The sequence below is a fragment of the Calidris pugnax genome, unplaced genomic scaffold (genome assembly GCF_001431845.1).
Source record: "Calidris pugnax isolate Ruff unplaced genomic scaffold, ASM143184v1 scaffold44, whole genome shotgun sequence".
NCBI lineage: Eukaryota > Metazoa > Chordata > Aves > Charadriiformes > Scolopacidae > Calidris > Calidris pugnax.
This window is the reverse complement of record NW_015094506.1, coordinates 4,662,644-4,677,416: the sequence shown is the minus strand read 5'-3', so window position 1 is coordinate 4,677,416 and position 14,773 is coordinate 4,662,644. Positions and strand designations below refer to the sequence as shown.

The 14,773-nt window shown below is 37.3% G+C and overlaps 1 protein-coding gene across 11 annotated transcripts in view; it reads right to left on the bottom strand.

Moving 5' to 3' along the window:
• Positions 1-14,773, bottom strand: part of TNRC6B (trinucleotide repeat containing 6B) — a 79,157-nt gene that overhangs the window by 50,573 nt on the left and 13,811 nt on the right. For 10 of the 11 annotated variants that reach the window (XM_014963867.1, XM_014963869.1, XM_014963870.1 and 7 more), the window contains exon 1: positions 3,475-3,592. The exons of the other annotated variant lie outside the window; for it this stretch is intronic. In XM_014963867.1, coding sequence (XP_014819353.1) covers positions 3,475-3,518 — 44 coding nt within the window. In that variant the 5' untranslated portion in view covers positions 3,519-3,592. Of the gene's footprint in view, positions 1-3,474; positions 3,593-14,773 lie in introns of those variants that run through there. 11 annotated transcript variants of the gene reach the window in all.

The following is a 14,773-nucleotide window of genomic DNA, read 5'->3' as shown; positions in this document are numbered from 1 at the left end:
GTTACCAGCACATAGTAATGGGAACACGGACACACCACAACCCTGAAGAGGAAGTTTGCTAAATAACAATCAGCAGCCAGCTTTTTACTCAAGCTTTCTTCAAGAAAGCATGTGTCGATCTTAAAAATAGAACCTAATTGCACTTCAGTATTTCCCACAAAATCTTTGAATCAACATTATTGAAAAGAATTTAAAAGGCCTACAGAGTTTAATTCTGAGTATTTAAAGGCATATTAACAGGTTACAAATGAAGAGAAACTATAGGTTGTAATCCAAATTTTATTTTATTCATAAAAAAAAAAATCAAACCAAACAGACCCAGTAGCTATGATGCAGTATACTCAGTAACTTATCTAAGTTATTGTAACAACCTCTTCTGGCTAAAGCAAAAGCAGCAGTTTCATAAAAAGGATGGTTTTTCACCTAGTTAATTAGAGAAGCAATAGAAAATATTTGTGAAGTCCGAGTTATTAAACCAGATAGCCATTTCAAGTGGGGAAAAAAAAAAAAAAAAAAAAAAAAGGTATCTAAGAAGTATGCCATCCCCCAAAACAATTTACCAGTTTTGGAAAATGTTAATTTCCTGCAAAATCCTAATATTAATTTTTCCATAAATCTCTATTTTAAAAAGGCTTATTCTTGCAACGTATGGGCTTGAGACAGAAAGGGGAGAAGTTGTCTTCAAAGTTCTTGCTATCACAAAGTGAACTGTGAGACGAGATGACGTACTATGTATTACATACTATCTGCTAGCAACACGCTTTGATGGGTAGAGATAAAGCACCACACAGAGTATTAGTCTACACAAAAACCCCACAACCTGTAAAGTCACCCTCAAACAAAAAATTGCACAGAAAATATTACTAAAATGCAATACATGAAAATTCCTAGAAACTCAGGAAAGGCACTTTAGCGTATGCAACACCCATTTCCTTCCATGGGGCTACAGCAGAACAGTGCAACAGCATTTGGAAGTTCCTCATATGTAAAGACACAGACTAGATACCAGTACTGTGAGTCATCTTCCCTCTTCTTGACCCCAACACTTTCTTTCAGCACAGTTAACTTGGTTTATCTATAGTATAACACAACACAGGAGTGACAGTAAACTTCTTTAAGCGCATCCTGTTCTCTACACTAACACGCGTAAAATGATTTACACATCTGCTTCCACATTGTGAGCTGACTCGTATCTTCTTCCAGAATATGGGGGATTCCAAAACTACACGTGTAGGATCAGCAGCACTTCAGCTTTTATCTATACGACTACAAGGTCATATTAAAAACTGTTAAATTTTCTCTAAAGGCTTCAGCCATAACTAGCCAGGGCTAAAAGGCCATCACCTTATGCAAGATAATGATTTGTGTGCATTGACCTGTCTCACTTAGAGGCAACACTTGAGCTATTAACTAACTCTTTCTTACAGACAGGCCTCTAGTGATCCAAAATATGAGACCACAAATATATTTCTGATTATTTAGAAATAGACGAAAAGCCTCAAAACTTGAGGGACTAAACCAGAAATTTATTCTATATTAAGCTATCCATCTTTGGTCAAGATGAAGAATTTCCAGTGAGCTCTAACTACAAGAGCTCTAGCTTCTCAGCACTTCAGGAAGTTTCCTCAGTATTTTGATCAATTATACAGACTTGATACCAGCAGAATTGGGCATCACACATTAGTTTCTCAGATGCGTTGCAAAACACCTTTATAACAAGTTCAAGGCCAGTTAAGTTTCCAAGGCAAAAGCTCCTGTCAATCTATACAGAGACAAAATCTTTCAGAGAAAAGTAAGCTGTCTTCAACTGTGCTATGTCACAAACTGCTTGCTGCTGCCACTGGACAAGTAGGCTTCATTTTCTTCCACTTTATTTCTCTTCATCAAGCTGTTTCTGACCTTCCCTTGCTTACGCCTTCACTGGAACTCAGCTAATTATATGGCAAGCAAATTCAACCCACAAAAACTCATCTGGACCATTCTCCCCTGTTTTGTAAATGGAATTAGCTTAGAGTATTACCAGATGAACACCAGAATTAGCGTGCACAAGCAGCAAGGGACCTTCTTTCAAAGTAATGTGTTAAAGTGGTTGCAATTGAATGAAACAGCAGCTCTCCACACCGCACCCAGTTAAAACTCTATGAATTGTATAATAGGAAGATATACTAGTAAAAGCGAGCGTACTTCCTTTTGAAACAGACTCCTACATTGTTCTGACATATTAAGAAGAGAGTTTCCTCCAGACTGTATTTAATCCCATACTCTGCATACGTGACCTAAGCACTGTCACCTGCATTTGTGCAATTCTAACTCTAACACAGGCTTTATTGGTACAATCCTCTAGTATAAAAGTATTTGTATATAAATGCATTAAGAAATATAAGCTAATTAGAACTAATGGTATGAGCAATGAAGAAAAAGCACACTACAAACTCTCAAATGAGTTCTTGCACCTTGAGGTGCAGGCCCTTCTTGCTGCAGCAAAGACAGTCTACTGCTTCAAACGCTCAAGGTGGATGAAGGCTTTTAAAATCGTATCAGGAAGCTGGATGGCCAAGACTAAAAAGGAAGCAAAATTAAATGCAATGCTCCTGGAGTATAGAAATCTATAGAGTTTTACTTCTCCATTCATTCAGTGTATCCCACAATAACAGACACGCTCCATTATTTCAACAGTATGAGAAAAGTATGTTGTGTCCAAACACACAAGCGTACTCCAGCACATTTAAACAGAGCATCAAGCAGAAGCAAGACATAACACAGCATGGTATAAACACCAGGGTTGACAGACCCTAAAATTACTTCCACTAGACTAGGCCATGTAAAAAATTACAAACTTGCTGATCAAAAGATTCAAAATGGGATTAATTAATTTTATAAAAAAAATGTTAAAATGCACAACATCATAGCCACCTTTCTTGTTAAACAATGCTTGCTTGCATGCAGAAACCGGACAGATCTAAGCCATACAAAAGCTGGTTAAACAGGAGACAACCATTTAGAAAGTCAGTCTTTAGGCTGAACTGACAAAAACGGCATGTGAAAATTACTTTATGCCACATGAATTCTGATGTTTATAAGGAAAAAAACCTGATCCCTCAGAATAACACCCCAAAGGACCCAGAGTATAAAAACTGCAAGGAGGGAGGGGGGGAAGATTACTTGTTTGCTTGAACTAAGATTTAAGTTTACAGCATCAACGAACTACCACAATACCGACGTGAAGGATAAATGATGTAGTTTAAAATCAGCCAGTTTGTAAAAGGACAATTGTCGCACACTTTTTGAATGAAAGTGAAATCAAGATATCAGAACTCAGCACTTCAGTAGAATATGAAACTACAACTTTTATATTTGTAACATATATGTACACAATATAACACACATTATAATAAAATCATTACAATAATATAAGTGTGTCACATTCCTGCCCCCCAGGGCAAGCTGTGGATTTTATGCACACAAAATACAGACCTTGTCATGTATAAAATGAAAAGAAGTGCCCCAAAAAGCAGCATTTTCAAAAGGCAGGAGATTATTACTCATCAAGGAGTTAGAGTAAGCTGCTTTTTTCTCCTCTTTGGCTGAAAACCAAAACAGCGTCACAGCAAGAAGTTTGCTTACTTTAAATAGCATATCTGGAACAACTGATATGCCTTTATCGCAGCAAAACATCAGTAATTTGAAGCTGCTGTAGAAAATAACCAACTTTAAAACAGTGGCGTAATGACTTTGCTAAACGTACACTTTTCTAAAGACTCCTTATAGACTGCTATTAGACTTGTTAATAGAGTAAGACTAATTCTTCTTGGAGTATTCTATATGTATATGCGCAATTATTTACATAATAGAAAGAAAACAACTCTGACCATGAAGAGCTGTTTACTGCTCATAAATAAGGAGGTTTGCTCTTAACATTTCAACAATTGCTTTGGGAGTAGAGGGGGGGTTCAATTTCAGTTTTAAGAGTCTCCTGTTAATAAGAAAACTTTGGATTGTGTAAAAAAAAAAACAAACAACAAAAATAACTGAAATGTTTTTAATATTCCATGTTTCTTGCTAGTACTCCTGTCCTGGTTTCAGCTGGGATGGAATTAACTTCCTTGCTAGCAACCGGTGCAGTGCTACGTTTCGGATTTGAGATGGGAAACAGTATTGATGACGTGCTGGTGTTAATTGTTGCTAAGCAATCAAGGCCTCTTCTGCTCCCCACACTGCCCTGCCAGTGAGTGGGCTAGGGGGCAAAAGAAGTTGGGAATAGACACAGCTGGGACAGCTGACTTCAACTGACCAAAGGGATATTCCATGCCATAAGACATCATGCTTTGTATATAAAGCTGAGGGAAGAAGGGGCGGACGTTCAGAGTTATGGGGTTTGTCTTCCCAAGTAACCATTCTGTGTGATGGAGCCCTGATTTCCTGGAGGTGGCTGGACACTTGCCTGCTGATGGAAAGCAGTGAATGAGGTCCTTGTTTTGCTTTGCTTATGTGCATGGCTTTTGCTCTACCTATTAAATCATCTTTATCTCAATCCCACAAGGTTTTCCCTGCTTATACTCTTCAGATTCTCTCCCCCATAGGAACTAGGGGGAGCAAGCAAGTGGCTGGGGTTAAACCATGACAACTCCTTTTACAGAATTACTTTCCAGCTCTATAAATTAAATACATTAAAAGAATCACTTCCAGGTATGACCTAAAGTTTCCAAATGTTAGCCGCAGTTGAGAAAGTTCTAAGGAAACAGAGAGCTAGAGCCAAAGTTCTCGGAAATAAGAACTGAGCGAGTTTTCTCCCTACTTCAGTCTTCAAATGCTTCACAGCTCTTACAGATCAGTAATTATTTCTTCCAAGCATGCGCGCTCATGCATACCAAACACACACATAAAGTGTGTTTAGAGATTGTGAAATGTGGTAAAAATCACCTAAGAATGGCAAAACATTCAGTTAGAAATCTGACTGTAATTAAGGTGTCCAGTAGGCTATCATATCAGAACACTCATTCAGCAAGACACAGTTCTGTTCAGGACTTCGAGGTTGTACGTGATTATCAAATAACCTAATGTTTCTCTAAAAACTATACACACTTGTAGAAAGCTCCATTATCTACTACTGTTTACCAAGAAAAATATCTTTGTGGTTCTGAAAGCCACAAAAAATATATAAAGAAACGAATGCAAAACAAACAAATAGAACAGTAGAATGGGTAACAGCTACCACAATGAAATCTCAATGAAGAACGGGTCTCTGCTACAGGCTTAGAGAAAAACATGTCAGTTTTTGACAGGGGAAGAGCAGGCAATCCTCAAGTAGTACAATTCCACTACAAGTCATCTATCCTCGTAATTTTTATTTTTCCAAAACCTATTTCTCACTGAAGTCATAATTTCAGCAGGTAAGACGAAAGACTACCTGGCAAAATAAATCTCTGTATAATCCACTGAGTGAAGTCCTTTCACTTCTGCAATTGAGGGGGGAGATGAGGAGAGAAGATATCAAGGCACTGGATGGATTATCACTCTGTGGAAGCCACTGCTGAACTTTCCTTTGCATGCCAGACATTTCTTTTCACTACACCATCCAAAAAGAACATTTCACCTATTTCTGCATATAGAAATACTTCAAGAGCCCTATTTTGCCATACAACACACCGTTTGAAATTAATGCAGGCCATCTGGGAAAAGTGCCACATGTCAGCTAAAGGATTGCTTATTAGTCTGCAAGTACAGTATACAGAACTATTTGCCAGTATCACTTAGTATTAAAAGATTAATTAATGTAAACTCTACCAGTTTTATAATCTCAAATGGTTTGCACATGAGGAAAAAAAAAAATCTTTTCATTTGAAAACTAACAGAAGAAAAGTTACACAGAACCTTTTCCCTAAACAGTCCTTTCTAGTTTGGGTTTTTAAATTATTATTTATTTTTATTTTTAAACTAATTCATCTTTTGGAACTAAGTGACACTTTCTGCACATGATATTCTTACTGTCTCACTACTGGAATCACAAATAATTCTGACTGAAGGGACCCCTGGAAGTCACCTAGAATCTGGTCTAGTCATCATCAAGCAGGTTGCTCAGGACTTAGTCACATTTTGAGTATCTCCAAAGACAGAGACACAACCACCACTGTGGGGAGCTTATTCCACTTCTTTACTACACCCATTGCATTTGCCTCCCCCAATATCTAATTAGAATTTCTTTTCTGCAACTTGTGTTCACTGTCTCTTGTTTTAATCACTATGCACCACCTCCAGGAAGAGCCTGGCTCTCTCTGCCCTCTCATTAGGCAGCAGTAACATTTAGCCCCCTTAGCCTTCTATTTCTAAGGCTGAACAAATCCAGTTCTCTCAGCAAGATACGCTCCAAAAGACTTATCATCTTAAGTTGTCATTTAACGTATCAGTGTCTTTCCTGTATGAAAGCCAAAACTGGACACAGTATGTCAAAGGTGGACTTTTAAGTGTTGAACAGATAAGAATCACTTCTCTTGACCCCACTGGCCTTGCTAATACAGCCCAGCACATGGTTGGATTCTTAAGAGCAAGGACATCCTGCAACTCACATTCTACATTTTCCTAGCCAGGAACTTCAGGTGTTTTTTCTGCAGAGCTACATTCTAGTCAGTGGATGCCTAACCTATGCTATAGCACAGGATTATTTTGCCCCAGGTGAAGTATTTTCCAATTACATGTGTTGAATTTCAAGAGGTTTCTGTTAGACCCTTTTCTCCAGTCTACTGAGTTCCCCTTGAACAGTAACCTTACCCTCCAGGTGTCAATCACTCAGCCCAGTTTAGGATCATCTGCAAACATGCTGAGGGCACATTCCATCCCATTGACCAGGTCATTAATACAGGTGTTGAACATGATCATCCTCAGCACCGACTTCCCACGGGGCACCATACTACCCATCTGCCAGCAGATTTTGCATTGCTGACCATAACCAACTTCTGTACCAGTGACACTGGCAATCCAGTTCTGGAATCCTTTTTCCCAAAAAAGTACAACCTGAGAGTAGAATGAACAAGGATTTCTGTACTCAGTGGTCCAGTGAGCAGGGAGCTAATTACCAGTATGTCTTCTGCAGAAGAACTGGAACAAAACCCCCTAAATGAGCTACCCTCCACTTCAGGTGTCTGTATCAGTACACTGCTGCGTCTCACAGCTCAACTCAATTCTGTAAGTCAAGCTCAAAGCTCTACTGGCAGCTTCACCGATGCCTCACTGGGGCTTTGAACTGCTTACAAATTTTGATGGAAGTGAAGTTGATGAGCTTTACTGCCACCTTAATAACATATTCTTGTATGTATGGATGACAAGTGCTATATAAAAAAAAAAAAGCATGTTTACTGTTCAACTTCTGACTGCAGCTGAAAAGCAAATGCTGACTGCTGTCTACGGTGTAAATATAATTTGAACAAAAGCAGCTCTGTACCTTCTTAGATTGCAAACTTCTGTCTTAAATGCCAAGAATAGGATTATTTTTTAGCACTAAAAAAAAGTCCCAAGAAACAAATCTATTTGCTATGGTAACTATGCCATAGTACGCACAACAATTATGACATTTGTTTTAATGTCAGAATGTGACATTTCAGAAAAAATACTGAAAAAGTATAATATAGTTTAATTAAGTGAAACATTTTCTGCCAGAGCATCATTTGTGGCACCAGCACAGGCCATGTATACAGTAAGAAACTAAATCATCTTTGAGAACAGAAGCAGTTACATTTAAAACAAATTTTAACACTCCTTGGATCATGACTGACATTTTTATATTTTTGTTTCTCAGCCATTAAAAAATGAGACCCAAAAGTCAGCCAGGTAAAGATCCAGAGTATCTGGAGATACAGGATAGAACTGTAGGGGAAGGTGGAAATAAAGAAAACATTAGGTAATATCACATTACAGTGTTATTGCCGTAGTTTAACATGCTTTAAAATATTGGAGGTTTTCTTAAGTTTAGTGGTATGGCACTTGAGCAGAGATCAAAGAAAAAATATATACGTGTGAGTGAAGCAGTTTCTATTTAGTAACAGTTAAATTACTAGGGGGGGGAAAACACACCACAGGAAACAAACAAACAAACAAAAAACCCCAACCAAACAACCCATACAGAAGCATGTTGCTTAAAAGCCGCTTCTACTGAGTGATGAGGTGCTTGGAATTCCACCTGCCTGAGGATATTATAAGGATACCCTCACATCATCGGAATGGTATAATTTATACTTCATTTTATAAGCAATCTGATTGTTTACTTTTATTCCGTTTCCAAAGAAATACTCTAAATTCACTTGCCATAAAAACCAAAACACTTTATGCAAGTTAATTAATAACCTGACAAGCACATTACATACCTCCAGATCTGTATAATATTGTAAATTTTTCCATATACAGTGCTTCAGGGCACTGCAGTAATGAAAATAACATTTATCAAACTGTAAGTCATTACTTTAATTATACTAAATCAAAATACTAAAGCAAGAATGCATTTAATTTTATCAGTGGGAAGTTAAGAACAAGGTTTTCCACAGAAAGTTATTATTCATCTGTTGTAGGCCAAGCTGGAAGAACCAGCAAGTTAAGGTTGCTTGAACTTCTAATACATTAAAAAAACAACTCTTACAGCTTGCTCAGATCTTCTTGGCAAAGGTATTTAAGGTTTGTGTTTTCGACTCCAGTTATTGCCTGAGGCAATATTTATTTTTAACAGGTAAGGTAATTCATTCAGCTACTTCCTGCAAATATTCAGTTACAAAGTTTCAGGACTGTCATGATCCATATCAGGAGGTATAAATTAAAGGCAGAAAGAAAAGTAACATATTTTGCAGGTCTGGGAAAAGCTATATAAATCTTGCCGAATTACTGTCTCTTCAAAACACATCTATCTACGTATGTTCAGTATATTCAGCTGTAGTTGGGCAGGTAAATTCTTGGTATTCCATTACTGCTAAGCATGCTCCATAAATTAAGGCTTATAACTAGGGTTATACGAATATATTTTTTTCTTTCCATAATTGCTGTTCTTGAAGGCTACAAACCATTGTTTATCCTCAACAGAGACAAACACTATCTCTCATCATCCTTATGCCAACTGAGCTGAGTGCTAAAGCAGGACTAAAGGCAAGTCAAAAGCCCCCAGGAACAAGCCGTACAACCAGACTGCAATAAAATAGGACAAAGATCCAGGTGCTTTCAATTTGAATCCACCATAAGACACACGCACAAACCAGCACTTGTATTCAGCTACACCTCACACTTCACTGGGCAAGTTGGTTCCTTCCTGAAGTACTTTAAATATCAGTTTTGAAGCCCCTTGTTTTAAACCTTATTTATATGTTTTGTGCAATGAGTAAAATGCAGATAGAGCATCTTGTATGAAACAAAAAAAAAAATTGAAACCCTGTATCTGTATGCATGAAGTAACTTCATTTAATGTTATTGCGCCTTATATAATTAGACAAATGGTTAGCTGGCTAAGTCTTAAAACAGATATATACTTTTCCAAAGTTCAACAGTATCTTGTAATTTTAGTGACAGTATATAATCATAACCTTCCTCTGTCAGATGAAGGAAAAACCACACAGGAGATTGATATGTATATTGTTATGTAACAGCCAAATACTAGATGCTGTAGGAGCTGATTATCAATCTTGGCAATCACAAAGCTCAAATACAGACAGCACTCGCTCTGAAGTAAGAACTTGTTTACCAGCTAAATACCATGGATTAACGAGTGAGTGAGTTCTTAGAATGCAATAAAGATTATATACACTCGCTTCACAGCAAAGTTACAGTTAAGCCCAGCGTACACTGAACTGAGAGCACGATAAAGATCTGTAACAGGCAACATTCAGTCTGGCCCGTGACTACCTAACACACGCTCAGGTTCTCACGCTGACTCTAAAATGTAACTGTTACATCCACTACCTTCTCACCCTCTGCTTAATGATGTATTTCCTTAAGAAATACCAACCAAGTTTAGCAGCTCAGTGAAGTTTTATATGTAGGTGTTTGGTTTTTTTTTCATTTAGAATTGACTTGGGGGAGGGAAGGATGACACTTAATAACAGATGCTGCACAACACAGAGCTTTCCCAGGATATGTTACAAAACAAGAGGCTGTGTGACCTGCTCAAGGTTACAGAACGACTCCATTGCTCACTTGGAATTAAAAACTGGTATCCTCCTGACTCCTCCCGTATTTTCACTAATAAAATAACACCACTACTGAACACTTGCACAGCTCCTTTCATCACAGGATGTCAAAGGTCTTTATAAATATTAATTAGGTATTGCAACAACACTAAGAAGTATGTAAAACTTAATTCTGCACATGAGTAAACCCAAGCAAAGAATAAATAATTATGTTCAAAGTCACAGGACAAGTCAGCAGTATGGAGAATAAATGGCTCTTGCCATTAAGGAGCACTCCATTAGAAATAAGGATATAATTAATACTCCAAATGTGATGTGAACTGTACAGCCCTTGATTGCCAATACTTATTACTATAAAGCCTCAGTCACACTCAATCCTGCAAAGATCATTCAGGCAAAATTTGTGTCACGACACTACATTTGGCTTCCTCCAAACACAGAAAACAGTTTTCATTGGATTTTTGGTATAATTCTATTTTTCTTGTCTGGTAACTTTTCTTAGAGAAATGAGTATGATATTCTTCAGTACTTTTACAAAATTAGCAAGTAATATCAAGCTGAGACAACTCAAATAGGAATTCAGACCCCACAAATGAAATTAAGCTACTTCTTAACATTCAATCACATACTCCATAATTAAGGGAAAAAATAAATACCAATTTCTTTTAAGAACTCAATACCCATTCTCAGAAGGGGGTAACCTTTATGAGCCCAAAATTAATGTTTTCAGCAAACTGTATGATAGTCATCACTTAATCGCATACTTTGGTGATCTTAAACCTTAATATAACATGTTCACACTTGACCTGCTACAAACATTACCCCTTCACAATTATTTACTCTTTCCAATGACTGTAACTATCATGAGACACCAATCTGTAACACTTAAACTTCTAGTGTAAAAGCCAACCACACTAAAGCATACTGACCTTGGTTTGATTTTATGTGCTGCCACATTCACAGATTTTAATGACAGGAGTTTTTCTTCTAACTATGGAGTGAATGCCTGGATCTCATGGTTGGTTTTCGTTGTTTTGGGGCTTTTATTTTTCCCCATAATCCTTTCAAAAGGACATAATCTGGCAGTAGAAACTTACTCTCTGGGCTATGAAGGTGTGTATCACTATTATAATTTTATCTTAAGTTCTCTTACAGCACAAAACTAGATAATTCCGTATTACATTTGATATACAGCTTTCATCACACGAAGCAATTTTTCTTCCCTCTTACATGGGACAACAGCTAGTTAACATAGTTTATGCTATCATTCGAGTATTATGCCTTCAACAGAGGACTGATAAGATTTAACAGCTGGGATTCACTAAACGGTGTTCCACCCCCACCCCCAGTAATTCTTTGGAAATCAACAGTCCAAAAGTCACTGGAGTTTTCCTGGGCTAAACTAGTCACCCAACCTTCAAGAAAAAGGTCTTGAAGATCCTAACCAGCTCATTGCCACTTAGAAGTATGACCAAGTTCAAGACCAAATGCTGCTGAGATGTGTCCAAATGTACTTGGAACCAAAGGGAAAGCAACCTTTTAGTCGGCAGCCACAGCAGCTTTATGTGAACAGTGGTAGTAGCGTAGATCCCAGACAAACAGATCAGGCAAGTAATTCTCCAAACCTCAAGAAGGACAGGTATGTCCTCCTTCTGTTACAATTCAGTATTTCCAAGTTTATGCTTTGGTTCAAATGATCAGTAAAAAGCATTCTTCATGTGCACTTATAAAACTTCTTGGAGAATTGACTTTTATACACAAAGCTGCTGACCCCCAGCTTTTATCTAATATTATATATAATGGATATATGCCAAATGTACAATGGTGTTGCAGCATATTCTCACACTTTCAAGAGACAGACTGTCATGGAGGACCATATGTACGCAGAGAACTATACTGTTGCAGATCATGGTTGTACTTAAGGTCAAGATTCCAATGTAGACAACAATAAAGTCAGGACCTGCCATGCCACGCAGAGACACAATAAATACTGTATCACTAAACATCCTATTTTATAAAGCTGCTATTCCATATTTATTGCTTATAGGGTAACTACAGATTGTGAAAAACTAAAATTTAGTGAAACAGCAGTGCTAAATTTTAAGCCAGGTGTTTCACAATAAAAAGTGCTTAAATAAACTTACCACTTTAGGTGTGTAATTAAAACATCAACTTTGGCATGCATTTTAAGATACACTGTTTACAACAGGCAAACTAACATAAACTTCTTCCCTCCCCTCCTTTTGTATGAGGATTTAAACACTGATAACAGTTACTTTGAAAAATCAAATCAGCTGTCTCCTCTAGGCAGCATTTAGAATCAGATGCATGCCACCAATCATAGGATGGAGTGATATTTCTAAGGTGTATACATGACACTGAAGAGAGCAATTTTGTTAACAGACCATGTCCTGTTGTTCTCTGGCTTGCACCTGTGGTTAAGGCAAAAAGGTAGGGAATCAGGTCTCATCAAAGTCTCAATGAAGATGAGAGACTGCAGACTCTGCTCAAGAAACTAGGTAAATCACATGTGCATTAAATCCTCTCCTCCCTGCATTGCTACAAACATTCTAAAAGCCGAAACATGAGATTTGCAGTCATAGTATGAGTGAATAAATGAAAGGTCGGGGCTTTAACTACAGAATCTGATACACTCTCAATCAATAAAGAAAATCGAACTCTATTTTAGTGCAGTTTGCTCAAAATAAAGAGATATGCTAGACCTGATACCTACTTTTAAACCAGCAAGACTTCATGTCGCTGAAAAAAGATTGACTCTGTGTGCTTAATACATTTGAAAGTTCCACAAGACTCTTTGCAGAGGCTGGTACGGAAGTGTTTGCCAGGTGCCTACTTTTCACCCTTCTTACTGCAACCAGCTGGCCATCCTTTTCATTAGTCGTTTTCCATTCAAAAGCAAGATCGATAAATTATTATTCAAAACATAACAACTCAATACTTCATGTCATGACTCATGTAACTAATTAAGATATAAGCTGAAACTATTCATTGGCACACAGAATGAAAACAAGAGAATTGTAAAGAAACTGTGTGTAGGAAACAGGAAAAACAAAAACACCACCACAGAACAAGTGCAAGACATGACTTGTTTTGAATTACAAGAAATTAATAATAATCCTCCCTCATGAAGTTACTTAAGCAGCCAAAAAATTCAAGGCCTCTCCAAACTTGTCTCCTCCTATAATCACTTGTGGTCTGAGGACATAGAGAAGATGTGATCATTGTGATCTGACATTCCAACAAAATCATTACTTAAGACCTCAAAATGGCAGAAAGAACTAAATACTCGCACCAAGATGTGCACTGTCAATAACCACCATTTGCACTCATCATTACCCAGAACATTATTTTTGCTTCTCTACATTTGTGAATTTTCCATTCATATAAAAGCTGACCACTGTCCTGAATTAACAATATTATCCCAACATTCTCTGCAATCCAGCGGCTTGCTATTTGCCCAAGACACTGTCAAAAACAGTGGGGGGAAGACATGGACAACCAACACATAACAGTAAGTAAAAGCTACATTGCTATACACTTTCCTAAATTTCAAATACTTAAAACTGCTGTTGTGTTTTTGAAGAACAAACTGCAGAACGCTTGATTTGACAAGAGCTGTGCACTCTTCTTTCCTCGTGAAGAACAAAGTCTTAAACAATGATTCTAGAGGCCAGCATTAAACTTCTAAGCATATTATATCTCAGGCGTACATTTTATGATATGATTGAGTATGTATCAAAGAAAATTCCTTCTGTTTTAGTAATCTCCTAGGAAAACATGTACAATACACTTCATAAAGCTCATAAAAATCAGTTTCTAAATACAGCAAAGACAAAACCTCAGCCCTTATTCTCATGTCTACAAATAATGCGTGTACAGAATTGTATATGCACCTCACTATTTCAAAGCTTGCGGCATCTCAAACCCTTTAATTTCTAATTTCTCCCCGTGTTTTTAATTACTTGCTTCTATTAACCAGTACGATAGAGAGAAACAAGGATTTCTAAGTAAACATGTCAATACTACTTTTTGTTTTTACAGTGGGTTTTAGAGTGTTTTTGGAGGTGGGGGTGGTGGTGTTAGGTTTTTCGTATTTTTAACTTGGTTTTTGGCAAGTTTGGAAAGGTGAAGACAGCTGTCAGTTCTCCATAGTAAGCGTTATTAGGAAGGATATTAGAAGTTCAATCAAGAGCTTTGTACGGTCACAGAAAAGTGCTACTGCCTAATAATAAACACACCTTTAAAAAGAGACCACTCCAAGGATCAATTAGGTTAAGACCATGGTTAACACTAGAAATACTATTGTTTATTCATGTTTTTGCTAAAAATAAAAACTAAAGCAGAAAGTGACTGCAATCCATGGAACAAAGCCATAAAAAGTTACTGGCAACTGCATTGCAATAAAGTGCTGTCACCCTAAATCGCACACCTTCCTGATCTAAATGGGAAAACACAAGCCTTCACTAAACACAGGAGTGCATCTTAACTGTAATCTGTGCAGATGACCCAGGACACTCATATAGTGGTAACTCAAAAAAAAAAAAAAAAAGAAAAAGAAAAAATGTCTCTTCTTCATTCAAAAAGAAAGGAAAAATTGG